This window comes from Anneissia japonica, unplaced genomic scaffold (assembly GCF_011630105.1).
Source record: "Anneissia japonica isolate Jap-2015-1 unplaced genomic scaffold, ASM1163010v1 scaffold9668_len1562885_cov226, whole genome shotgun sequence".
NCBI classification, from domain to species: Eukaryota; Metazoa; Echinodermata; class Crinoidea; order Comatulida; family Comatulidae; genus Anneissia; species Anneissia japonica.
Genome location: NW_022711326.1, coordinates 753,560 through 780,786, shown reverse-complemented (window position 1 = coordinate 780,786; position 27,227 = coordinate 753,560). Strand labels below are relative to the sequence as shown.

The 27,227-nt window shown below is 35.1% G+C and overlaps 3 protein-coding genes across 3 annotated transcripts in view; 2 read left to right on the top strand and 1 right to left on the bottom strand.

The window, feature by feature from the left end:
* LOC117107396 (calmodulin) overlaps positions 1–4,525 on the top strand; it is a 5,124-nt gene extending 599 nt beyond the window's left edge. The window contains exons 2-6 of the mRNA XM_033249067.1: positions 2,162–2,192; positions 2,318–2,461; positions 2,805–2,931; positions 3,588–3,703; positions 4,147–4,525. Of these exons, the coding sequence (XP_033104958.1) occupies positions 2,162–2,192; positions 2,318–2,461; positions 2,805–2,931; positions 3,588–3,703; positions 4,147–4,175 (447 nt within the window). The 3' untranslated portion in view covers positions 4,176–4,525. The remainder of the gene's footprint in view (positions 1–2,161; positions 2,193–2,317; positions 2,462–2,804; positions 2,932–3,587; positions 3,704–4,146) is intronic.
* A 7,277-nt stretch (positions 4,526–11,802) lies between these two features.
* On the top strand, positions 11,803–15,422 carry LOC117107437. Its single transcript, XM_033249132.1, has 2 exons — positions 11,803–13,725; positions 14,115–15,422. Exons 1-2 carry the CDS (start codon positions 11,883–11,885, stop codon positions 14,660–14,662), a joined length of 2,391 nt encoding a protein of 796 aa, XP_033105023.1. The 5' UTR covers positions 11,803–11,882; the 3' UTR covers positions 14,663–15,422.
* A 2,885-nt stretch (positions 15,423–18,307) lies between these two features.
* Positions 18,308–27,227, bottom strand: part of LOC117107426 (ADP-dependent glucokinase-like) — a 10,414-nt gene continuing 1,494 nt past the window's right edge. Inside the window, exons 2-5 of the mRNA XM_033249110.1 lie at positions 26,593–26,780; positions 24,237–24,333; positions 23,170–23,306; positions 18,308–19,687 (exon numbers count right to left, since the gene is read on the bottom strand). Of these exons, the coding sequence (XP_033105001.1) occupies positions 19,020–19,687; positions 23,170–23,306; positions 24,237–24,333; positions 26,593–26,780 (1,090 nt within the window). The 3' untranslated portion in view covers positions 18,308–19,019. The remainder of the gene's footprint in view (positions 19,688–23,169; positions 23,307–24,236; positions 24,334–26,592; positions 26,781–27,227) is intronic.

The window sequence follows — 27,227 nt, the reverse complement described above, 5'->3', positions numbered from 1 at the left end:
ATATATTTTTTTTTTTTTGCAATATGCTTTCTGCTTGATTCCTCCACAAGCTGACACAAAAATGCTACTGTACATTGTATTCCACATTTAACACAAGTTCATAGTAGCCACGGAGTCCCGTGGCCATGGAAATTCATTATTACGTATCATGCCTGCATTTATTATGGACAACTCTGTTGAATACCGTTAAAAACCACAATTTAATTACTTATATACGGGCTTACCAATTCATCCGTTTACGCATGCAGAGCGGGGAACTGCATTAGCGCAAACAATTACTACGGTACTGTTCAAATATTATTATCGCTTATTTATAATTTACATTGCATTATGTAAACAAAAAATGCACTGAAGATTAACGACTTTCTCAAGCAGCTCTAGCCCGTATCAAATTCATTTTGGCTGGCCTAACCAATTTTCTGTTTCATCATTGATTGAGTGATGGCCAATACACCAACTCTAAAACTACATAGTAATTTCCCATTACACCTGTACATTATTTTACCACAAATCGAGTAGGCATACCTACGAGCCTACTCGGTTTTTTACAGCCACCGAATTTCAATTTTCGAAAAACTTAAGTACGTGGACAGATCACGTAAAAGGAATTGCGTACGACTGGTAAAACAAGTCACGGATTACACTATACATGCTTAATCTTATCGTTGCATACTGGACCTATACGTGATTAGGCCTACCTATTGTTTCTCTATACTCAAATGACATATAATCGATAGTTATTTGTGTGGTTTTGCGTTAACCCAAGGTCTAAGACCATACGATTTAGGATCGATTTGTTTACTACTGTAATTCCCTATAGCTGTTGCTTCGGACGGTTGTTTTGGGGGTACTCAAAGCGGTTATCAGCCGAAGGATTGACACAATATATTATCACCGTTTGCTTGCCAATCGTGCGCTATTAAGTTTTATTTTTGTTCTTTTTTTCGGAAAAGAAAACGAAGCACAATACAATGGTGGAATACATACAGACAAAGAGTATAAATTTATACTATTTGATAGAGAATACAAATACAATAAATTGAATGAGTGGCGAGGACACAAAAGCAAACTTAATCAATATAACAGAAAGTCTGTGAACCTCACTCATCCTAAAAACGAAAGGTCCACTGATTAATCTCAGATAAGAAAGTATAATACATACTCCAAGTATTGAAATACACGCCATCGTGTTGGGATTCAATATTTCGACATTAATTATGTCATCATCAGGAATGATGATGACATCCTGTTTAACATAAATACAATTATAAATAATACTGAGGTCATTATAATATAATAAAACAAAATTAACAGAATACAGAAAGCAATTATATAAATAAAAAATACAAAATATATATATAGCAAAATAAGTAATCATTAATCAAAAACAATAAATAAAACAATTTTAACTTTATAAAAAAAATATAAAAATTAATTAAATATAATTCAAAACCTAAGATATTTAAACATAAAAACGGTATAATTAAGATATTGTTATGCAAAACAAAACTATTTCTAATACTTGGTGAATTTAAAATTAGGCTTACTCTGAAGGATAAAATGTTATGTGTTAATAGTTAGTTCATAGACAGGCGGGGAAAGAAAAGATTAATTATGGTAACTGTTATGTTATTTATTGAGGACAATTTTCTAAAGAGCTGAATATAAATAACAATGGAAGTACACGTTTAGATATCCAGCTGGCCAAACAATTGACAATACGTGTATGTATGTAGCGTGTACTTTCCTGTAGAGACAATTGGTATGACCAGTCACGTTGACAAAGTTAGGAAAATAGGCAATTTAAAAAGCTAATGTTGTCATTGTTATTTCCTATTGTTTGCTATAATATTAATACAGTAGAAACCCTCCTTCGGAACATCCCATATTAAGGTGATACTCTATACTGTATTATTAAGAAGTACTTTTTTTAAGGTGTTGTTATACCAGGGAACAGTAAAATTTAACTGTTCCCTGGATATGTATTTTAATTGTAATTGGTAAACAGCAATCTGCAAATGTAAAAACGTTTTCCTAATGCTATAAATTATTATAATATTATTGATGATGATATTGTTATTACAGATAAAATGCATTCGAATCGAATGATTACTGGTATGTATTCCCTGTGTTAATATATTTATGATATTTTATATTTCAGGCCGATCAATTAACAGAAGAACAGATTGCAGGTAAGAAACTCACTTTACAATTTCGAATGTTTGTCTAACGAAAAACAACTCTCCCAGCTAAGTTGCATTTTGTGCTGTTTTGTTTTGATTTTGTCTAATTTTCTCATGATGTTATTTGCTTGCAGAATTTAAGGAGGCTTTCTCATTATTCGACAAAGATGGCGACGGCACCATCACCACCAAGGAACTTGGAACTGTGATGAGATCCTTGGGACAGAACCCAACGGAAGCAGAACTTCAGGATATGATCAATGAAGTCGATGCTGATGGTAAGCAAATTAGAATAACTTAAATATGACGTAATAATGACGTAATTACATAATATAAAGAAATTATGATGAACAATAATTAATGTAAACTTTAATCTGCAAAGATTCCATGTTATAGTTTCAGTATACCCTGGTCATTTGATCAATTCACATTATGGCAGCCTGAACTCGGGAACCTAGGATTAGAAGATAGGCATCTTAAGCTTGGTTTCCATGTCATGTACTATCGACGACAACTCCGGCGATCTTATTGCGGTCGCCGGACGGTCAGCTTGGGGATCAAAACAAACAGGAGAAAACCCCAAAACTAACGTCAATTTTCAAATTAATTTATCTTTAAAAGGTAATGGCACCATAGATTTCCCAGAATTTCTCACCATGATGGCCAGGAAAATGAAGGATACTGACACTGAAGAAGAAATCCGAGAAGCTTTCCGAGTATTCGATAAAGACGGCAACGGTTTCATCAGGTGTGTTGTTGGTTCGTACGCGGCGCGTTATCGCTTTTGTCTTGTGTGTTTTATGAGAATGTTTCAAAAACTGTTGGTCAAGTCAGAGCGATCAATAGTCTCGAAAATCAGGTCGGCTTTAGAAACATCTGAAGGGGAGCTTGAAAAGGAATGTTATCTTTGATGGCTATGAGCGTAGTTTATTCTCATGCAAACTATCACGGGGATTCTTTTTCTTAAACTTAGGGGATAGACTTTAAAATTAAACAACTATAGTATTTTGACGTATAGACTAGTTTTCATAAAATCGCTACACTGTCACTACAGTGTTTTTAATGCTATTGAATGCCCTTAGCCTGTGATGCTATCCTCGACGTAGTCGAGAAAGCTCCCTGATTGACCGACTAATCAGTGTTGGCGAAAGCTATAATGTGTAGCGATTTTATGGAGACAAGGCTTAATATGGGTATCACTTGCAGGACAATTTTTAAAACCAGAGGTTTAAAAAAGAAACAGATTTGCAAGTCGATTTATAGAGGCTTAACGCCATGAATACCAAGCGAATCGATCAAAATGTTCAGAGGGAACTTGATCTAGGGTCGTTAGGCCCTCGTGTCAGCTACATTGTACACAATACGAATATATCTTTTTAAAATCCTTTTCTTAAATATTTTAAGCGCTGCTGAACTCAGGCACGTTATGACGAATCTAGGCGAGAAGCTGACAGACGAAGAAGTCGACGAAATGATCCGAGAAGCCGACATCGACGGTGACGGCCAAGTCAATTACGAAGGTAGGCTAGTAATGTGGATGACACTCTCGTTATGTTACTAAACAATCATAGTGTTTCTCAGAACAAATATGCATAATGCATAAGTTTCTCGTAGCAAATAGGCCTATTACTATTCAGCGGTTCTTTGGTTTGTTGACATTGAAAAAGAAATTCAATACGCATAGATCTGGATGCTAGTCAAGTAAATAAACATATCGTCCTTTCAGTGGCATTTCGGTGTGTAAGTCGATTTGGATCGCCCATCATCTGATAAGTTAACGATCTAATTTCTGCTCTACTGGACTTTACAAACTCGGCTCAAACTCAACCCCCACCCCCTCCCCCGTAAAATCTGTAAATTAATGAAATAATATGAAATGACTGTTATTATTATTATTATTATTGATTTTTTCTAGTAGTTCTACAACCACGAATTAATAGACTTCTTGTTTTGTTTATTGCAGAATTTGTAAAGATGATGACCTCAAAATAAAATTCTCATGTCCAGCAGTCCACTAAGCTAGTTTTAAGCAAATTCAAAGTTTTTGAACATGATCAATCTTTTTTCCACTACCAAGTCCGGTACCAACTACAAGAAGCACTAACATTTCCTGAACTTTGTATAGAGTTTACTATCACAGAATAGTTGGTAAGCTGACAGCTTGCGGAGCGGGCCCCTTGCTACTTTAACCCTGTTAACCCTCAAATGTTATTTTTATATCAATAGCATAAAAATACTGATAGCGTTTGGCGTTGTAACTATAAATGGTTGGTTCATAACATTTTTCTACTTAAAAACTGTACGTAAAGAAATGCTAATAAAATATTACTTAGAAAAATGAAGTACGACTTTATTTGTAACTACTCATGGCATCCTGAAAAAAGAGACACCGTGAAGGTTGCGCCACGAAGACCATTGTGCCCACACATGGAAAAGATGGAAGCTGCCAGCGCAGAAGTGTCCGAGGGATTGCGACCATCGAAGCTTAGTCAGCACAAACCAATTCAATTCAAATATATTTGTCCAAAAGGAAATTACACTGAGAAAAGGCATTGCTTATAAAATTGTTATAAATATAAAAATAACATCATTATGAAAATGCAAATAAAAATAAATAAATATTAAGTTATTAATTTATAAATATTCAAGGTCATAATTATTAAAATTAGATAATAAAAGGATTAGAACAAGTATGTAACCATGGAAAATAAAAAAATTAATTGTTGTACATTACCTTAAAAAAAACCCAAAAAATGAATGTTTGGGTACAAGTATACATGGTAGGCTACGGTTTTGAGCTGATGTTTTTATAACCAGTATCAAAAAATAAGACACTGGACTCGTGACAGTTGTTGCGGACAATGATCATGTATAAATGTGCTTTGAAAAAAAACCCAACTGCATGTGCACTATCTCCAGTCAATAACCTCAACCTCAGCCCCACCATCGTTGGGGCTGAGGTAAGAAAATTTAATAGAATGGCACCTCTAGGTGGCCGGAAATGGCACTTACCTTTATCTTCATTTTTAAAAAAAGGACAAATTTAGCCCCCCCCCCCATTGAATCAGCCACTGGAAATAATACGGTATGATGTCCTACTGTCGACGTCAGACACATTATGCTGTTATGTATCAGCAAAGCCCTTTTTGGTCAGGGTGGTGGATCGAGGACCCTATGGGTATGGGCCCTCCCCTTTTTGGTCAGGTGCTAGATCGAGGACCCTATACCCGGGCCCATACGGGTCGGGGCCCTGCGGACCGCCGCACGAGAGTACATAAGCGTTACACCACTGGGTCTACGAAATGAATCGAAAGGTTCTTGGTCTAAATAAGAGGTGTCTGTGATGACTATTTCCCTTTACCCTGGAATTGAAATCTTCTGATAATATAATTATTATGGTGATTATATATTCTAGCTTAAGGCCCAACCTCCATCACGCTTAGAATAGTGATCGTTTCAGAGTGATTAACATGCAGCCACAGGCTTAGTCAACATTCGAAAGGTTGATAAAATAGCACGGACGCTAAATATATTCATGTTAATGAAACACGGTAATAATCTCAAAATCAAACATCTTCATTACAAAATCGATGAAAATTAAGCAAACACTGCATAATTTCATAATTATGAAACTAAAGAATGATAATAACAGCAACAACAGAATAACCAATTGCTGATAATCCTCGCAATTGTAGACAGGCCTTCGGTAAACTGGCATGGATTCAGCAATTTCCAGGTTAACATTTTTCAGTCAACATTCATACAGTTTACAGTTGTATTCCAGAATTTATGGAGACGTTTGACAAAGATGGTGACGGTAATAATACTGCATCGATGAGCTTGGATCTGTCATGCGCTCTATGGGACAGAAACCTACTGAAGCAAAACCAAAGTCTATAGTAGACGAAGCCCCTCTTCAGTTTGCAAAACTGAAGAGTCTTTTCAAGATAGCTATATGATATTGAAGGGAGTTAGCCGTTAACACTGTTGAATAAATATAATATAAATCGTCAAAGGTACATATACAGTGTTTAAATAAGGACAGTAATCAGGATTTGCCTCATTTTAATACAGTACTTACAATTGGATTGCAGATGTGCCACTTTTAAAGCATCTGCAAACAAGTAGGCCTACCACAGCATTCATTACATCTCTTGCGAAAATATAAAATTGTATTATTATTATCCTATTTTAATAAAGTATTTGTTCGCTCGGGTGAAATGTAGACAATGCCTTTTACGTGGAAAGCAGAAATCATGGTTTTTAGCTAGGCCATGATTAGGTTATTCGTTTTGCGGTCTAAACTCTCACGAAACGGATACAATAGTGTTAGTACCTACAATACAAATTGAAACCTTGCCTTAGTATTTGTGATGTTGCACTAATCAGATACTCCAAACAAAGTATAATCCTACTTCATTAATCCTATGATAAATTATATAAACTATTTTGTCAACAAAAGTATTTTGAGTGTATGAGCGTTGGTGATCTCACCACACACATACAGTTTTGTAAATCAGGGAGACTCTACAATGTTATGTTAAATCATAAATGTAGCCTACATTGGATATTGCATTTGTTACTAAAGTTGTTGTTCGTCTCGTTTGTGTATGCTGCGTGTACAAAAAGTACAGAACGATTACGTGGCTGGCGTAATCATTGCGCTACCCACGTAAACACTACTGCAGGTGTTGTTATATCTTACATTAATCCTTAGATGGGCACCACTACTGTAAGTGTTATATTTTATATATTAATTCTTAGATGGGCACCGCTACTGAATTAATGGCACCACTACTGCAGGTGTTGTTATATTTTACACGTTAATCTTAGATGGGCACCACTACTGCATTGTGGGCACCACTACTGCAGGTGTTGTTATATTTTATATATTAATCCTTAGATGGGCACCGCTACTGAATTATGGGCACCGCTACCGCAGGTGTTGCTATATTTTATATATTAATCCTTAACTTTATTTATTTATTATTTATTTATTTATTTATTCTTTCTTTATACTGTAGGCACTTTCAGTATTATTACACTGATTGTCAAGTGGTACACCTTAAACGTAACAAAAATATATACAATATAAAGAATTGTTTAATAAAAAATTAAAAAAATATAGGCACCACTACTGCAGGTGTTGTTATATCTTATACATTAATATTTAGATGGGCACCACTACTGCAGGTGTTATTATATTTTATATATTAATCCTTAGATGGGCACCGCTACTGCAGGTGTTATTATATTTTATATATTAATTCTTAGATGGGCACCGCTACTGAAGTTATGGGCACCGCTGCTGCAGGTGTTGTTATATTTTATATATTAAATTATTAGATGGGCACCGCTACTGCATTATGGGCACCGCTACTGCAGGTGTTGTTATATGTTATACATTAATCCTTAGATGGGCACCGCTACTGAATTATGGGCACCACTACTGCAGGCGTTGTTGTTATTATATATTAAATCCTTAGATAAGTACCGCTACTGCATTATGGGCACCGCTACTGCAGGTGTTGTTATATTTTATATATTAACCCTAAATGGGCACCGCTACTGCATTACAGGCACCACTACTGCAGATGTTGTTATATTTTATACATTAATCTTTAGATGGGCACCGCTACTGCAGGTGTTGTTATATTTTATATATTAATCCTTATTTATTTATTATTTATTTATTCCTTACATTGTAGGCACTTTCAGTACTATTACTGAATTTTCAAAGTGGTACAAACAAAAATATATACAATATAAGAATTGTTTAACAAAAAATAAAAAGAACATATAGTGTAGTATGGGCACCACTACTGCAGGTGTTGTTATGAACACCCTAAAATTAATATGGATATGAACAATAATATTAATATTATTATAATAATAATAATAATAATAATAATAATAATAATAATAACAATAACAATAAATAATAATAATAATAATAATAATAATAATAATAATAATAATAATAATAATAATAATAATAATAATAATAATAATAATAATAAGAATAATAATATAATAATAATAATTTGCAATTTGTATAGCGCCTCACGTTGACTTACTTAGGCCTAGCCTATGCCCTACAGTAGAGCGGCAATGCGAGGTAATTTATTAATATTAGGTAAGGCATAGGCCTACCTTAGTTTTTGGACTTCTTCATCCAGTGAAGTGGTAGCCTAGCATTGTCATTGACATGGCATGGGCCTGGCGCGGCTACACCGGCTACCATAGGCCATTGTTTATTAGGCCTACTGCCGCTGGTGGTAGATCCTGTTTATATTCTTTTGTACTACTTACAAGGTACAGTACATACAAAGAATACTAGGCCTATATAATTTCACTTTGTTACTTTACACAAGCAAAAAAGTTCGTATGTACAGCAGAAGTGTGTGTTCACTGGACCTTATCGACAATAACATACAGGGTAGGTGAAATGAATATTCAATTTATATTGCTACTTAATTATTCATGAAACTGCAGTAGTGTCGCGCATATAACGCTTACCGTACCTTCGTTCAAGGGGATGTCTACCGCCCCTCATGCAGAAGTGATGGAAGAACCGCAATGATACATAAACAGTAATCTTAATGTGAATAACTGATGCATAGGCCAATTTATAAGTTGTTATTATTTCATGCATTGCGATACAAAATAAAATTAATTTGCCCATATCGATAACTACAGGGGAGGCTCACCCCAATTAGACAGACACAAATAAACAACATTGTTCATGCTGTTTAAACTAACGTTTTAAAAATTATATTATATATTATTTTTTATTCATGCATTAGCATTGTGTATGAAAAAAGACAAGGCCTTTAAATCCTTTAATATTTGCGCCAATGTCACTGTCAGAGTATATTTGTTATAACAAAAATAGTAGGCAATTTTCACAATTACACCACGCTCCTACATCTTCGTATTTTTGTCCTAAAACTCCATACTTATCAAAATAGCAATACATACACATCGTCGAACTACAATTCCTAATATAGTTTAATAGGGCGGCCTTCGCAGAAGTTAAGTTAAACTAGAGCAAATCGTCCCCGTATTCTGCTCTTGTTCGCATTGAAAGAAATATGAAAAGCAAGGTATTTCCAAAATTTGTTTTTCTCTGAGAGACTTTTAAAAGACGGATTACATATGACCTAGCAGTGAACGTCAAGCATGGACGCCTTCTGATATTTAAACGCCGCTGCTTCTTTAGACAATGTCCAAAAGCTTTTTGAAACCAAAACCTATAGAATGTACAGCCCACAGTTCGACAGCGAAAGCGAGCGGGATGACATGTAAGTAGTTATATATTTGTCGATATTGGGTGAGGTTTGGATGAATTCAGATAACATAATCGTCAAAACTTCAAGAAAACAACGATATTACTTGAATTTATTTCAGCATTTGGCCCAGATGACACTGCTTGCAAATATATATTGAGAGCAACAGTAGGATTAACCGTGAATTGGGTTGTCGCTATAGAATACGTTTGAAGGTTATTTAAATGTAGACGGTAATAGACCTAATACCCCACTACTGTATCGTATATGATAAATGGTGTACAATTGTACATCGCATTGATTATAGTTTGGAGTGTCACAGAGACGGCACTTGATCATTTGTAATTTTCTATGTAGGTCTTTAAGATTTTACTCAATTTTATATTTCATACACATGCCAAATAACAGGGAAGATAACTTTGGGAATGGCCACATTTAATCTACATGTGACCCATATGCCAAATATCTGGGAAAATACATAAAAAATTATTATGCCGGCGATGTAATATTTTTCGCAAGTGCCCACAAGCGACTCGGCGGCCTAAAACTACAAAGCTTTATTTCAAATATCGCATAGGTTAAAAACATGCTAAAAGTAATTCATTTCATTTAAAGTACGTTAAATCGCATGGTACGGTTTCTTCTCACCAGTTTAAAGCCTGCTTGGCATAAAAGTTATGTTTAAGAGTGTTTAGCCCGTCAGAGAATTTAGGCAAAAGTAGGACCTAGCCAGGAAAATGGCCCGGAAGAACCCCTGTGAAATAGACCCAAGTGGCTCGGGTTTAGAAATAAAGTTAAAAGTCATTTGTGGGGCAATTTTCAAGTGGAACCATTTTACCGAGGCCATTTTTACCGGGCTGTCCGTTTTTTCTGGGCCATTTTTTCGCATATCTAAGAGAGAAAAAGTTTCCGCTTCGTAGCGGTCGTTATACAATAGGCTATTGTATGAGTCGCAGCACATTAATCTTTCTATCTGATCAGTTGCTTATTTATTTTTTACTTCCGCAAAATAAAACTCATCACATTGATATGCAAATTTTAATAGTCTCGAAGCGTTTAAAGTCATGAATCTACTGTATTGTACTCCATGTTGATCCATACGACCTCATTTTTGTCAGCACAATTTTACAGTTGTGAGGATGGGAGCATGCAGACTGAGTTGCTTGGTCGTAGATGGTTGTCCTTAATAACTTTGTAACTTCAGGGTTCAAATCTCGCAAAAGTTTTAATTTTTAATAAACGAAATCTAATAAACTCCACTAAAGATTTGCTAATTGCCCGAGTTTACACTGAAGTTATCAACGCTAGGCCTATAGTCTACACAACAATCAATTTTTAGACGGTGACCCATTTAAACTGATTAGTCACGTACAGTAATCGCCCGAGTAACCGTTGTGTGTATAGTTCTTGAGTCTGAAGACACTACGGGCTCAGACCAGAGCAGCAACATTTTCATTTTCATTTTGTAAGAGAGGGAATGAGATGTCACTAGGAATAGCCGTGTCCCGCGTTTTTACAAGCCGCTTGCGGGCGCGTTTTAATCTCGCTACTTGAATAGAAATTAGGAGAGCTTCAGAATTTTAATTCAATAAAATTTTAATAAAATTTGAATTTCTTAATTCAGAAATTTTTGACGATTTAAAAATCGTCTGGACAATATTATTTTGCTATTAAATATGAGATTAATTAAATATATTAATTTTATTTGTTTTACTAGGCCTAATATAAAGAAGCATCCTCTTTATCCTCCGAGTTAACTATGCCAACAACTTACGTGTAACACGCTAATATTTTGTTTATAGTTATTTCTCTGGGATGTTTATTGTCGTGGATTATTAAACTATAATATGCATGATTAACGTTCAAAAGATTCAGACATCACCGCTAAGATAACAATCATAATTCACGTTCAGTAATGTTTTTGTGACGCCACTAGTGAATCGTTACACCTAATTGTTATATCAACACAACATATTTCTTGAATACTGGTTAGTGTGATACAGGCCTACTGCAAAAATCTCCTCTGGCCCGATAGAAGGGCGCAGGAAAATTCGGGAGCAGGCCTAATGTTTATGGTGTTATTCATATCTTATATTCATTCGCTAATACCTTATAATACTCTGGTACTGATAATAAACTTTAAATTTTCAGGACAATGGAAGAACGATTACACCAATGGATAGACCAGGAATTAGAGGCGGAATTAGAGGGGGGGGGGGTGTGGAAAATAAACCGTTTTGCGGTAATGCTGAATATATATACATATGTTGTTTTTCTAAAAAGTAAAATCTTGTAGTACTAACTTGTTACATTGTATTTTCCACAGGGATCAATTTTTGGAGAAACAACTGCTAACATATCCAACGAGTGGCTGCCTAGTGTCCATCAGTACCTTAGTAGAATAAACGAGATGGCTAAAAACTTAGGCCTACAGACAGCTAGCTCTGATCTCGGTTGCTCCTTCAGTGGAAATTTCGAGTCCTTAATTCGGCTTAGAAATCATATCGAATGGCTTATGTTTCACCAACGTGGTGCTGTACCCAACACGGATGAACACTTGGAAGAGAGTTCATGGTCAGGGTTTCTACATGAGGAACCTTTGGATTACACTGCACCGAATGTAAATCTAAAATCACAGAAAGAATCAGCCCTGCTTTCCGAAAAGTTTGAGAGGATATACCCGTATGCAATGGTATCTGAATGTGCAGATGAGGTCAGCGACTCCAGCAAAATGGACGGCAGTAACAAGTCCGACGTTTTGACTCGCTGTTTAAAATTTAAACCAGAACTTGTAGAGTATGCTAATCATGTACACTCAGTACAAATCGATGAAATAAGACAGACATGTTATGTTAGTATTTGTACAAAGGACGATGGTAATGTGGAAATATCACTTTCTGACAGTGTTCCAGGCACCGAAACTGATGTTGAAAACGCCGTGGATCTTTTGAGACTGCTATTCAGTGATATAGACCGAGGAATGTCGATGCAATATTTTGATCTCGGTACATTCAATGTCAATGATGATTTCAGATCACAGATCCAGACTCAGCTGATGAGCATCGCGGCAATACTGGTTGTCAGACAGCCTGAATCGTGTGTTCTTCAGGTGTATGGCAAGACTGAAGTTATTGAAGATGCTTTAGTGAAAGCTCAGGACTTGTTGGTAAAAGAGGTTGAGCGGGAAAAAGCATTGCAAGCAAAAATTCGGTATGAAATGGAAATGGCACAGGAAGCAGAGCGACGAGAAAAAGAAGCAAGGGAAGAGGAGCGCAGGGTAGAACAGGCCCAAAAAGCAGAACTAGAGGCTAGAGAAGCTCAACGAAGAGACACCATTGCACAGGAGGAGCAGCGGAGAGAGGCACTTTCCAGAGATGCTGAGCGAAAGAATGCACTCCAAAGAGAAGCCGATGGTGTAGTGATAAATAATGAGCAGGCTATGTCTAAAGAGATTGTGGTACAAGCTGTTACAATACCTCAAACAAATTCTTTGAGGGAAAATTTTACAGTGCAAAACCCAACTAGTCAAGAGCAGCCTCTGCCACCGCCAAGTACTGGTGATGACTGGGCAGAGTCAGAAATTATAGATCAGAAGATGAATGGTGAGAGTTCTCAAGACGTTTCGTCAAACGACATAGACGGCCCTGTTGAAGTTGGTCCCTCAGTTAACAATGGAATTGCCAGAATGAAATTAGATCAGCAAAGGGAACCGGCAGATAGAAATAGTAAAAATCTACAACTAAAACGGGAAGATACATCACCAACATCTACCCTACGACCTCTGAACTCTCGGTTTCATGAATTCATCAGCAGAAATTTCTTCAATTCAACAAGCAGTTCTGGGCAGGCAAACTTATATGATACCATTTTCAATGGTGTGCACATCACTGTCAAAAGGGGAGATATCGCTAAAGAACCGGCTGCCATTATTGTCAGCTCGAACGACGTTGAATTGAGTTGTGGAGGAGCTCTTTCATCAACTATCGATAAGGCGAGTGGGTCGATTATCCATGCAAAGTGTTTAGAATGGAAGAAAGCCTACGGGATTCCAGTGGAAGGGCAGATTGTTGAGATAGATTCGGACGGTGTGTTGCCATGTAATAAAGTATTTTTCATTGTGATGCCAAGTTGGAATGCAGATCAAGATCAGACATACTTAGAATCGCAGTTACGACAGAGCTGTAAGAATATTCTTCAGAAAGCTAGAGACACGCGGAATGTGAGTTCTGTCGCCATACCTGGTCTTGGTACAGGTATGTATATTTTTTAAACAACTACAATGCTTGCTTACAACAATTGTAAATTATCGTGTTTGTGTTAGGCCTTTTCTTATCAACAACAATAATGTTCAAAATAACATCCTTAATTTTTTGACTCTTAAGAATAAACAATCAAATAATAAAAAAGGTATATTATATTTGAAAAGGTGTAGTTTATTGCTTACCAAAATTAGATTAACGATAATCCCTTAAGCTAAATTAAATTGGGGTTTGATAAGATTCTTCATTCTGGTCTTGTTCAAGCAATACACCCTGTAAAAGGGACTTGTTTAAGACCATCGAGAATTTCAAATGATCTGGATGGGTCGCACCTTAATTAAATACAGCTAAAATAGTTAACCGAACCTGATTATATTTTGCAGGAAAGTTCTACTTCCCATGTGATGTATATGCTCGAATCATGACCGACGCCTTGAAAGAGTTTTTACAGGCAAAAGGGCGCATGCTCGAGATCCGTTTCATAGACTTAGACTTTCGTGTTCTACAAGCGCTACAACGTGAGTTTCAAAGCCGTCTAAAACATCCAGAAAAGGCGAGCGACGACCAATCTCTGTCAGAGATTTATCGCCAGACGACAGACAATGGTGAACCGTTGCCAACTGGGTTTGTCGAAAGAACACCACCATCAGGTTTCGAACGAATCTTTCGCCGGCAAATCTCGGACCCGAACAATCGTGAAAGAGAACAGAAATGGGTGAAGAAATTTCGATCACTTTCTACAACTGCCGTAGAAACCAAGTTTGAATCATGCATCCTTTGCACACGGCGTGTCAGTGTTGGCTTCTTTGGCTACATACCATGTAAACACATTGTTTGTCATATTTGTTTGAATGAGATGGAATTACACGAGAAGAGAGCTTGTCCCACTTGCTTCAAATCTTTTTCAAAACTTCAAATCTCAAAATTTTAATTAGCAGAGTATAATATAACATTCTAATGTTTATATTATTTTTAATTGCATAATTAGTTGGTACTTTTGAGTTTTAATTGTGCAGTTTATCGGTATTGTGGCGTAAGAGTAGCAGACAAACAAGCGGAATAAACATTTGAACTGTGTCGTATGATCTTCTTAGATAATTGTCTTTAATTGTACAATATTGCATATGAATCCAAAATACTAAGCACATTATTAGGCCAATCAGCTGCTATATCAACAGTTATAATCGTACAGATCAATTTTACTTAAATATCCTATGTACATTCAGAGGTACGGTTTCAGGCACCTAAATGATTCTCCGGGGTCCTGTTACCCTGGGGAGGCCCTGTCTGCTTCGGCGTATTTGACGTTTTAAGGAAGTATTTTGCTAAAAAGGTCCCATTCGACCAATGTATAGATAGATAAAAAATTGTGATAAATATCCTGGGGGGGGGGGTGCTTTAAGGCTTGGGGTCCCTGGCTTTAGCCAGTGGGAGCCCAGCTGTTAGTGCGCCACTGCTAAATAAAATCCACGTCGGCCTAACACACAAGGCGACTATAACAGGATTCACGTAGGCCTACCACATTAGCCCGCTATAACACCCGGATCAACTAAATTAGGCCTATAGGCACTAGGCTACATACTGAACAGGCAGCTGGCTACAGAAAACCATGCAATATAAACAAAAATGTGTCCAACCTGAACTTACTGGGGTAACCTTTATTCCAGAATTCTATTATTATTCGCTACTTAATGCAATTTTTTTCTATAATAAATTTTGTTTTACTAGTCAAAATATTAGCCAATGCACATCATAAGATGTTTTGTTTACCTATATAGTTTTTTTTGTGTATATTGCATAACGATTAGTGGCGAATCTGTCTCTTATACACATCTAGATGTGTATAAGAGACAGATATGTATATATATATATGCTAATATTTCTACTTTAGAGTTGAGGTTATTATTGAAGCAACTACATTTGTATTCTATTGTATATTACAAACAAGTTTTGCATTTTAATTATTCTGAGCTTGATACTAAAAATAAAAGAGAATGTGTTGAAAAAATCCAGCAATAGGTTTAAATGTTTGGTATTGTATAGTATTGTTAGCTAATTGATTATTAAATAAATTCATATATTGTATCACTAATCTAATTGGTGGTTTCACCAATTATTATTTTGGCAGGTAAAAAACACTAAATACCTAACATCTAGCCTTGTTTATTAGCTACACGAGCATTGTTCTTTCCAAGACCGTGTACAATATATGCAGGCCTACATGTTGTTCTTCATCTGAGAATGAGTGGAAAAACCTCTTGACATAACAAAAAGAAATCAAGACATCAAGTACTGAAATATAAATTTATTACATGCAAATCATCACCCAATCAAACACTCACAAATATGATTTAAAGAAAAATTTTGGTTGCAGTGACCACTCACAACACAGGTTATTCTGAAATGATGTCTGCTGACCAATAACCAATCAAATTTGTTCTTTGCTGATTATGTCACTTAGAAAGGAGTGATGTTATCTCAAACGATATTACCGTTATCTATTATTGCACTGATAGTTCTTCAATAACACAATCAAAATCAATATTAATATTTGACGTGTTGTATTTATCGACCAACACTGATCATCACAACACATACTGTTGACCTGGAAATAAAACCTGGTTTCCATAAATTCCCAACACTGTCAACTGGAGCATTTTCACTGCAATCATTACACTACAGTACGTACCTGTCCCTGATGCAATCGGGAAGGCTCTCAAATTTGACTAACCAGTCAGCTTTGCCAAAAGGATCCAGTGACAGCCTGTAGCACTTTTATGGAAAACAGGCTCAACTAAAAAAAATGTACATTTTATGCTAATAATCTGCAGTAAGTTATCATCGAAAATAGACTGAACTCACCTTGAGTCATTAAGAAATAACATACATAAAAGCAACAGAGTGCCAAAACAAATTAAGAATACTTAATACTATATATTAAGTATTATTTTAAAATATTTCACATTATAATAAAATAATGCAAGTAATACATATTTCATCAGAACACAATATTTTAAAATTACTTTCCAAAATGACATTTTTGTCATTTAATAATTATTTTCTCATAAAGTTAAAATTTATATTACTGTAATTATGAACAACATAATTTAAATGTTTCTCCAATAAAAAATACATTCACACAATTAAGTATTCACTAAATTATGAAAAGTACTGTAAAATGTTTTTTACATTCTCACTGATTCAAATCATTGCTAATACAATGTTATGGACTGAGGCCCACTAGGAAGCTTCAAACACAAATGCACAAGCATTAATGATAATAAATATTGGAGAAAAACATACAGTATGTCCCAATCAGGATTCAAACCCAAGACTTTTCAATGAAAGTTCAGATACTCTACCAACTGAGCTATGAAGCCAAGTTGTATACATCTTTGGATTTTCCCATTAGGACACATTTTTTTTTCTAAAGATATTGTGTAATACACAATGAAATAGTATATCACATGATAACCACTGGTGTGAACAGAGGCAGACACCATTCCACTATTTTCTCATTCCACATTGTTAAAAAAAGTTCAGTCACCAGACAATCATATCTGTGTCTAGTGCTTAAAATGACACATGGTTATGTCAATCTTTCATGCATAAATTAGGTTATAGATATAGAATCAAAATGGCTGGATACGACATTGTTCTTTTGAATTCAAAGAAAAAAATAATTAAATAATCACAGGTTATAATCCATCATATCTTTTTATACACAAATCCTAAAATGTTTCTTTGTATCCATACCATACCAACCAACAATAACATCAATAATAGCCAATATTATAAGAAACCTAAAATTGGCCCAATATAATATAAAAACTTAAAAATAATTTTCCAAAAATAAAATTTGGGGCAGGCAGTACAAAGCAAATCAGTAATATTAACATTAAATACAAATAATTTGATTAGTACAACGAATGAACTATTTAAAGCACACTAATTTTTTAAGGTGGGCAGTATGCTTTGAATAAAAACAATCAGTTTAATTTAAGACAAATGATAATGATATAGTGGTCAGGAATGGTATTAATGGTATGTTGTATAGCGCCACCTATATTTTTCACTAACTAATCCAAGACACCCACAAAACAAAAGAATAATAATGAACAATGTGACAAACATTACCAAACTCGCCCTGTAATAAACAGCATTTCAAAAATATTGAATGATTATAAAACTCATACATTATATTATACTGGAAATTTAGGTTGAAAATAATCATGATAGTGAGCATGACAGTGATTTATTCTCTATAAATATAAAGCATAACTAATGAAGAGCTTTATAATACTGGTTAGTCAAGACTTTTTATACCTTGTTTAGCGAACCCACCGAATGCAAATATTGATCATTGAATAAAAATATAATTTTATTTTTAGCCAATTAGCGCACATGTCGCCACAAAAATGGAAATTTCAGAAAAAACATAAAAGTTTTCCTTTATTTTTGTTACACCCTCCGCTGCCTTGAAATTGTATGTATATTTCCTTCTAATTATATAAATTTGAAGCATTTATCAATCCCATTTTACATTCACCAATAAAATTTTAATTTATTTTCTCCTCCGCCTAGATGTTTTTGGCAAATCTATGTGCTAAATAAGAAAACAAAATTTTACTTTTATTTTTATTCTGCCCTCCTCCGATGATCTTTGAAAAAATAAGTATGCAAAACAAGGAATAAAAAAGCTCACCTTAAGGTACTTGTCTTCCAATCCAAAATAACATGATTTTGTTCACATGACTCCATTCCTAATGCCTCATAATGGAACTTAATTTATTGAGAATCACTTAGCTACATCAAGGAGGTATAATTGGTTACATAATGTAATGTAGAGTGTACTTGCTACTACCATAGAGAAAATAGAACATGCTACTACTATTTAATATGATTTATGTAGTGAAAAATATATGCTTAAGGCACTGTTTCCCCTTGTCACCAGAAGTGTATATCAATCAGAAACACCCTGACACATATGGTGTATTCCCAGCCAGCCCCATTCTACAGAGGTTTTTGAAAATATTTTAAAAAATAGAATTATATTTAAATTTAATTGTGAGAGTGCCATAGAATTACATTTAAATTTAATTGTGAGAGTACCGTTTCTTGCCACCTACAAGTGCCATAGGATTAAAATGTACATCAGCCCCAGCCATTGTGGGGTTGAGGGGTCTAGGCCCTCTATCTCTAAATGGTATACTAAGCAAGTGCCTGAGCACATAACCATAGTTAGATCCGTGCACAAGCACAGGTCATGTGACAGTCACTTTAATATACTAGATCTGCATGGTCAGACCTGCTGCAGAGACATTATCCCCACCACCAGCTGTCTGTCTTACCTCCGTGCAAACTAGAACAGGTGCAATGCATATCTGATAATCACTCTCGTCCCAACACGAGACCGGCCTGTTTGCCTCAAACATTACCTTCCTGCTGTTTTTTTCCATGGACACAGAAAATCCCTCATCCATTAGGATGCGGGATTTCGCGATGTCAATTTCCTTCGTGCCACACACATATCGGTATGCTGTGAGTGAGGACTTTGCCGCGGCTGCCATGGTATTCTTCCACGCTGATTTATGCGTGGTAAGAATTGCCTGGAATGCAAGTGTATGCACATGAAGTCGTGTTAGTTTACGTTGCCCATCACTCTCTTTGGTCTTGCTGAGTATATTGTAGATGGACCGCATTTGATCGAGGACAGAAGCCACGCGTGGGTAAGACTGTGTGACTAATGTAACATTGCCATAGTTGAGGATGCTATACAGGTTAGTCAGTTCCTGCTCGTTGGTCCCAATTGAATCGATAAATGGAATGACGTGTTTAAGTACATCTTCTATGAGGTGCTCATCAGTGAAAGATGCCATCTCAAAATGACTACGTATCGTCATAGGCGTGTCTGCAAGCATTCGCTGTAGTGTCATCATTCGTTCTTCCCTTTCACCTGTTAAAAAAATATTTACTGTATGATGATTAAGAATAAAAAAATACAAAATTAGTAGTAATATATCAAGTGCCTCCCCATAAGACACAAAAAATTCGTCCTTCAGATTAGACATGAAGCTGTTGGTCTGACTGCATAATGACCATACAGGTAAAGATATACAACACTCACAATATACTAATGACATTGACAATTTAAAACGTTTATATTTTTCTGTCTAATTTAACTTATTTGAAGTGTATTAAAACAGTCTCCAATGAAGCTTAGAACCAGGTCATATGATATTCAGGCACCCTTTTAAAGTAATGTATTGCTGGCTATGTGTTTCAACTCTTGTTATTCAAAGTAACATTTATTTACTTCCTTTTCAATCCGTACAAAAATATAAAACAAGATCATAACAAATTCATGAGAAAAGGAAAAGGCATAGACCCAGGAAGAAAACCACCTTGTGACAAGTCAGCCAGAAACAAAAAAAACAAAAGGGAGACACGAAAAACAAACAGAAAAGAAAAAGGACATGGACAAAACCGGACAAAGAAGACACGCAACAAAAAGAAAGCAACAGTTCAAATTAGACCAAGACACTTAGAAAGTGGAGTTGTTTTTAATTCATGAGAAAAACTCATGAACCCAGGATTACTCTTCCAGGTACTGCTGAGTTGTTATGTATTCTTATGTTCGTTTTTGTAAATTTGAAATGGTGAAATAAACGATATGTTATATGATTCTGATATTAGAAGAAACAGAGAAAGTTGGAATCCTGAAACATATTTTTTAAAAAGATAAATTTCTTTCAACACTGCATTAGAGTAAAGGATGGTTATATTTTGTGCTGAAAGTAATAATCAATTAAAACATAATTTTTATAATACTCATATTTTCATTGGACACCGTTTCTTGTAAATATTTATATTTTGTTTGTATTCAATTGTATCTATTATATTTCACTGAGTCACAACATAAAGAACTTTCCAGAAAAGGTAGAACTGATATTGATTTCTGAAACATCCATATCATGGTGGCTTCTCAGAGTGATGTTTTTCAAGTTGTTGTTTCAGTGTATAGTGCAATGCTACCTATCTGTTCGTAAGATAAGTTCTAATGATAATGGACTGTAATCAGTCAAAGAGTTCTATATGACAGTTAATTGATTAGCAAATCAATAGAGTTTATTCAGCGTCTTCTGCCCTCTGGTACTATCGACAAAACTGTCTAAAACACCAGCTGGTAACCTAGTCAAAACGATGCTTAATTTCCAAATGGAAACACGAATGTAAGCTCTTTAAAAAACAACCTATCAAGTCTACATGATTCTAATGTGCAGCAGATACTACAGTAGCATGCTATAAAAAGACGCATAAATTATTTAACCAGTAATGATACCAATTGCTAATGATAGCCAAAATAATTGATTGGGTGGCAGAAATATTGTAACCTGAATGTTTCGTAACCAAGGCATTTAGGTCTCAAAATGCTTTAGTTGCGTGGTATCCATGGTAGAGTCGCTGGGGGTCTGGGTTTCTGGATGGTCCTGTTTACAAAATGACATTCCCATATTTTAAGAATAACTATTGTATAAATGTATTTTTATGTTTTCTTTTAGTCATACAGTTGTTTAGTTAATGGTACAGTTAATGTAACCTTATGGTAAAGTTTTTTACTTGCTTTCAGATATGTTAATTTTAATTTGTTAATTTTTTGGCTCTCCTTTACAAACTTGTAGAAGAACAACTTTTGTTGAAACAAGTTTTCCTCTGTTATAATAAAGCTAATTACTATCATTATTATTATTATTATTATTAATCATTGGTTACCATTGACCACAATAATTCATTGATTATTATTTATCATTGCTTACTACTGACCATGGTAATTAATTGATTAACTATTGATCAATGTTTACTACTGAACACAACAGAGATCCCAAGTCTCCCGAAAATCGCAGGTTTCTCCTGATTTTTTAAACCGTCTCCCGCCCTTCTGATTTTTATTAATTTCTCCTGATATTTTTTTTAAATCCCGAAAATTTCACGAAAAATGTAATTTCCACGATGTCATAGAGCAATGAAACAAATTTCTTATCTTTTAATCCAATATATTATGGCGCTCGCTCAGCCATAAATGTGTCGTTACTAGGCCAGGGAGTTGTTATTTAAATTGTTTATCGGAAACTCTATGGCAAGGCTAGGCCTAGATCGGTGGTAGACTCCCCTTGTTTGATCCTCCATGTTAAGATAGTTTGCGTCCGGCGACGACCTTACTCATTTAGATGGCTGTCAGTTGAGTGAAATAAATTTCAACAAATGAATGAAATCAGAAATCACATGGTGGATGAGGCCCAAGTTTTTGCACGAGGATTTGGAACTTGGAGAATCGGTACATAAAAGATACCTTTTCTTTCAAGTAAGGTTCAGTTCTTTCAATAATAATACTAAAAAATCATAGTTACTAGGTTTTGGTACTAAGCAGTCTTCCGAAAATATTCAGAATCTGAAAAATTAAGTTTATTTTAATAAGAACATCGATCCTGAGATACATGTAGGCCTAGGCTCTGTCTGCACTGCAGGGTGTGTGTGTTGTGGTGGGTAGGCACCTCTGTATAGTGTGGTGGTCTTGACTCTGCGGGCTTAGGCCTAGTTACCCACGTATAAGATGAAGCCTAGCAAGGCAGGGTTTAACATTTTTTTATGGCATTGTGTACCAGTTATTATAGGCTAGACATATATATAAATGCTGACTTAAAACATGTACAGTATCATTTACTAAATTAATATATATAATTTTTTACTTTCTCAGCAAACAAGTGTGGATCTTGCAAGTTGCAGTTACTTTGCTGGAATTCTATGTTCTTTGAAAAAATGTTGTAAATCAGCCATAGCCTCAAATATGCCAAGCATGAATGCCTTGTTGACACGCGGCCTTGTTGACTGCTGCCAAGAGGGCTCTACTAGCACAATGCTAAATAAATAATATTAATAATTATAAAATTATATTTTTTAGGCCAACTACAATGTGTAAACAAGTGTAAAATTGTTAAATAAAAGTATACAAATTGATTAAAAACTTTTGTTGCCTTCATTTTGTGTAACATTTTCATGTTGTGCAACGCGTTGTAAGGTGTCACAGCACGTCGCTACTGGAGGTGATCACTTCACGAAAAAATCTCCCTATTTTTTGTTTTTCCAACTTGGGATCTCTGACACAATAATTAATTACCTTTTATTGATCTATTTGGTCATTTTATAGCAGATTCAAAGCATTTCATTCCCAGATAACTGGGTCTACATGCTTAAGCAGGAGCAGGCAAACCAACCAGGTACCCATTTATACTCCTGGGTGGAGAGATGCAATGTAGACAAAGTACCCAACTCAAGGGCACTAGCAAAAAATGAGGGATTGAAACTGTGGTCTCCAGGTTGGGAAACCAAAATACATTTATTCTTAATAATTTATTGATGACTATTGATCACAATCATTACCTTGCTTGAATGGATAATTATCCATCATTTGTAGGCCGCCCATAACAAGAGCTGCGGGATTGAAGGCCTTCAGTTCTGCTGCAAAATCCTCAAGAGCTTCCAATGTTGGATTTGACTCATCACTGTGAATAATCAGTCTAAAAATACAACAAAAATGACATGCAATTAGTATTACAGTACTGCAGTTTAACTATTTGGCTGTGGTGTTACGTCCTTACGTCAGCGCAGGAGCAGGCAACCCCATCAGGTACCCATTTATACTCCTGGGTGGAGAGAAGCAATGTAGATAAAGTGCCTTGCTCAAGGACACAAACGAAATGCACAACGAGGGATTGAAACCCCGACCTCGAAGCATGGAAACCAAACTGCGCCAATCAACTTCCTACACATCAAAGGATACCATATCAGATGAAATTCTAATTCTTATTCTTTATCCGCCAAAAAAGAAATCAAAGTACAATACAATCGTGGAATACATACAGAATACAAGTACAATAAATTGAACCAGTTGGCAGGAACACAAAAGCGAACTACATCATTATAATACAAAGCCTATAAACTTAACTCATCCAGTTTAATATAAATACAGTATTATAAATAAAATAGGTCAATTATATCAATTACAATAAAATAAATCAAAATTAACAAAATACTGAAAGCAAAATATGTAATCATTGATCAGAGATCATGTTAACTTTAAAGGAAATAAATCCAAAAAATATATATAAAATTAATTATATATAATTAAAGAATTAAGATATTTAAATATAAAAATGGTATAAGATAATTCTAATGTAAAACAAACTTAATTCCAATACTTTGTAAATTAAGAATTATTATGAAGGACAAATCGTTTATTGAGAAAGTTTTTTAATTGTGTGACACAGGAGTGTGATGGAAAAAAGCTATGTTGGACATCACTGATAAGGCAGTTGGTTGTAACATGACCAAATACTTCAGAATAAATGAAATCGCAATTGTAATTAAAAAATATTGCAAACACAAGAGCAAGGATTTCCAGAGCAAATTCACCACGCATTACAAGGAATTTGAATAATTTTACTGACCTATTAGCTCGTGGTGAAGTGTATGGCCCCCATTTTGCTCCTTTATCATACTCAAGTATTATATGCACGTCTTCATCCTCCAGTGGCTTCCCAACAGCTGTGGGATAAAAATTAAAAAATTAAATTCAAAATGAATTTAATTTATTAAATATTTAAATTAATTCTGGGTTCAACAGAATCATCTGCAAACAAAACATATTTCCCTACTTAGAAGTCAACAAAATTATTTGTGCATTACTGTACTTTCTTTTTTTGACAGTCATTTTCTAAAGGCAAAAACAAAATGTTATTTTATCTAAACAAGATACAACCAAGTGGAGGATCCAGGAATTCAAAATACAGATGGGGCCCAGGGAAGGAATTCAAAATTTAAAGGGGGCCCAGGGAGGGAATTCAAAATTTAGAGGGGGCCCAGGGAGTGACTTTTAGAGACGGAAAGTCGATACCACTTCAACCCCACTATGGTTGGCTGTGGCACCTCAAAATTGTCAGCAGTAGCACCCTAAGACTTAACTTTTTAATATAATTTCTTTTCTTTTTACCAGGTTGTTTCACAAATCATATCTTATTTTCACAAATTTAGGTTTCATTTCTTTTGTAAAAGTAACTTTTACAATTGAATGAATGTTTTCAATTAAAAAAAAAATCTTTTTATTAATAATCTTTCTTATAACCAATCAATTAAGTCAAAGGGCAAATGGTTTGTTTATAGAAAAATAATGATTAATATAAGTGAATATAATACCCATTTCACACTAGCAGAAAATGTTACAACTTTTAACAATTATTAACAAGTTGTAACAAGTTTGATATTCCGAGATTTTTGGTTCGTTTCACACATACACTTTCAAACCATGAGAAATCTCGGGAAAACTCGGAAGAATAATGACTAGGCCTAGAGGTTTCTACATCAGACATGTGAAATTTAGCGAGATTTCTTTTGATTTTTGGTCTAGGCCTATTAACAAATGGTAGTAATGTTGATACATTTTCCATCATTGCCGCCATTCGTTCGAACTAAAAAAAAAAAAACACAGCCCGAGAAAAGGTCAAAAATAGGGACATGACACATGCGCAACAACAACTCGGAAGATTTTGGGGAAAAAACAGGCCTCGCGATGGTCTGTTTTTGTTCCGAGATAACTCAGGGGACCCCTGTGAAATCTCGGAAAGTTTTACAAGGATTTGCTTTCATACTCATCCAAACCTGGTTACAACTTGTTACAAGTTGTTAATATTTGCAAAATAGCATCAGTGTGAAATGGGTATAAGAGACAAGTGAAGTTTTGTTCATTGGCTAGATAGTTACAAAAGAAACATTGATATTGAAATCAATACGATGACCTGGTAATGCACCTGCTTCAAAGCCTCTTGTGACGTTAATTAGAAGTTGCTTAGGAAAGTGAGAAAAAAATGTATACAGAAAAAGTTTTGGATCTATTCGGTGTAAACACCAAGGATAGCCCACGAAAATCTAGCAGAAGACTTATTTCCAGTGGGGTCCTTCTGGTGATTGGGCAGAACACCGGGAGACAATCCCCTACACTTTTCCGAAGAGTGTACTGTGTTCTTTAACATGCACATGGGCCATAATGCATACGGGACCAATGGCTTAAATGTCTCATCCGAAAGACGGTGCGCTATTGTAACTTGTATTTCAGCCCTCCAGCTGAAACACAATGAGAGACAACGATGGTAATTGAACCAGGGACCTACAGCAGAAATCTTGGTGTTTCAGCGCACACACAGTGTCTACCACCAGATAAGCCGACTGAGCTAAGCTACTCTCTAAAGTTTAAAGCACGAGGCCTACTAAAGCACCTGCCAGCTAATATATTACACTCCAGGCCACAATAATTAATCAACATGAAGCAAAGCTTTTGGCTCGAGCATTCTGCTCTTGATTTTGCTTTATACACCTATTCTTGCCCAACACACTCCTTGGTGGAGAGAGAAATGTAGATAAAGAAAAGTGGACACAAGTGGTTTGCAGAGCGAGGGTTTGAAACCCCACCTTAAGGTTGAGAGTCCCACCCAGAACTGCTGCGCCAAATCAGCCTTCTATTTTATTTTCTTTGTTACGTTTAACACGTAAAAACCAACTACTGTAGAAGACGAACACACACACAAATTGTACAGTACTTTCACTGTGTGTACCACCAAAAAACCCCAACAAACTAACCACTTGAGGTCGATAAAGAGGTCAGACCATGATCAAACTTGGGCCTTTCGAGTGGAAATCAATACCCATACCGATGCACCACTTGCTTAAAAAATACAGTATATGTATTATATAAAAATAACAATAAATTATCAAAAAAATAGACCCAACATAAAATTAAAGAGGATACTATACATTGTATATCGCCTCCTAGGTCTCTCATTTGCTTCGTTGACAATCTGCTACCCAGCAATACGTCACACCCTTCTAGGGCCATTCTGCGGGCCATTGCTGGTGCATTTCCTCCCATCGCCCAACGTGTATTTGCCCCCTTTGAATTCTGCACAAGTGTTTTGAAAAGTTCCTTATCTGACACATAACGTCTAAGAAAAAATATGGAAGATTAATTAAGCACCTGAAGATTATACTGTTAAAATATATAAAATATAAAACCTTAAAAATTCCAATTACCATATATATAACCATGAAGAGCTTTAATTTAAAACTAAAAATAAGGTTTGATAATTAAAAAATAAATGTTTAACTTTTTACCCTTAATTGTATCATTTTATTTCATATTACTCTTTGGATTTAAAAAAATTCATTATTGTATTTTATGTTTATTAGGGAACTGTTTAATAGTTTTAAAATTGGTCTTATACACATCTAGATGTGTATAAGAGACAGATTATAATACAAAATCATTTTAATTATTTACTGATTACAAAAATGAAAAAAATATTAAGATATCATTTAATTTACAAAGTTACAAAATGAATATAGTTTATTATATAATATACAATTATTAATTAAATGACTTAGAATATATA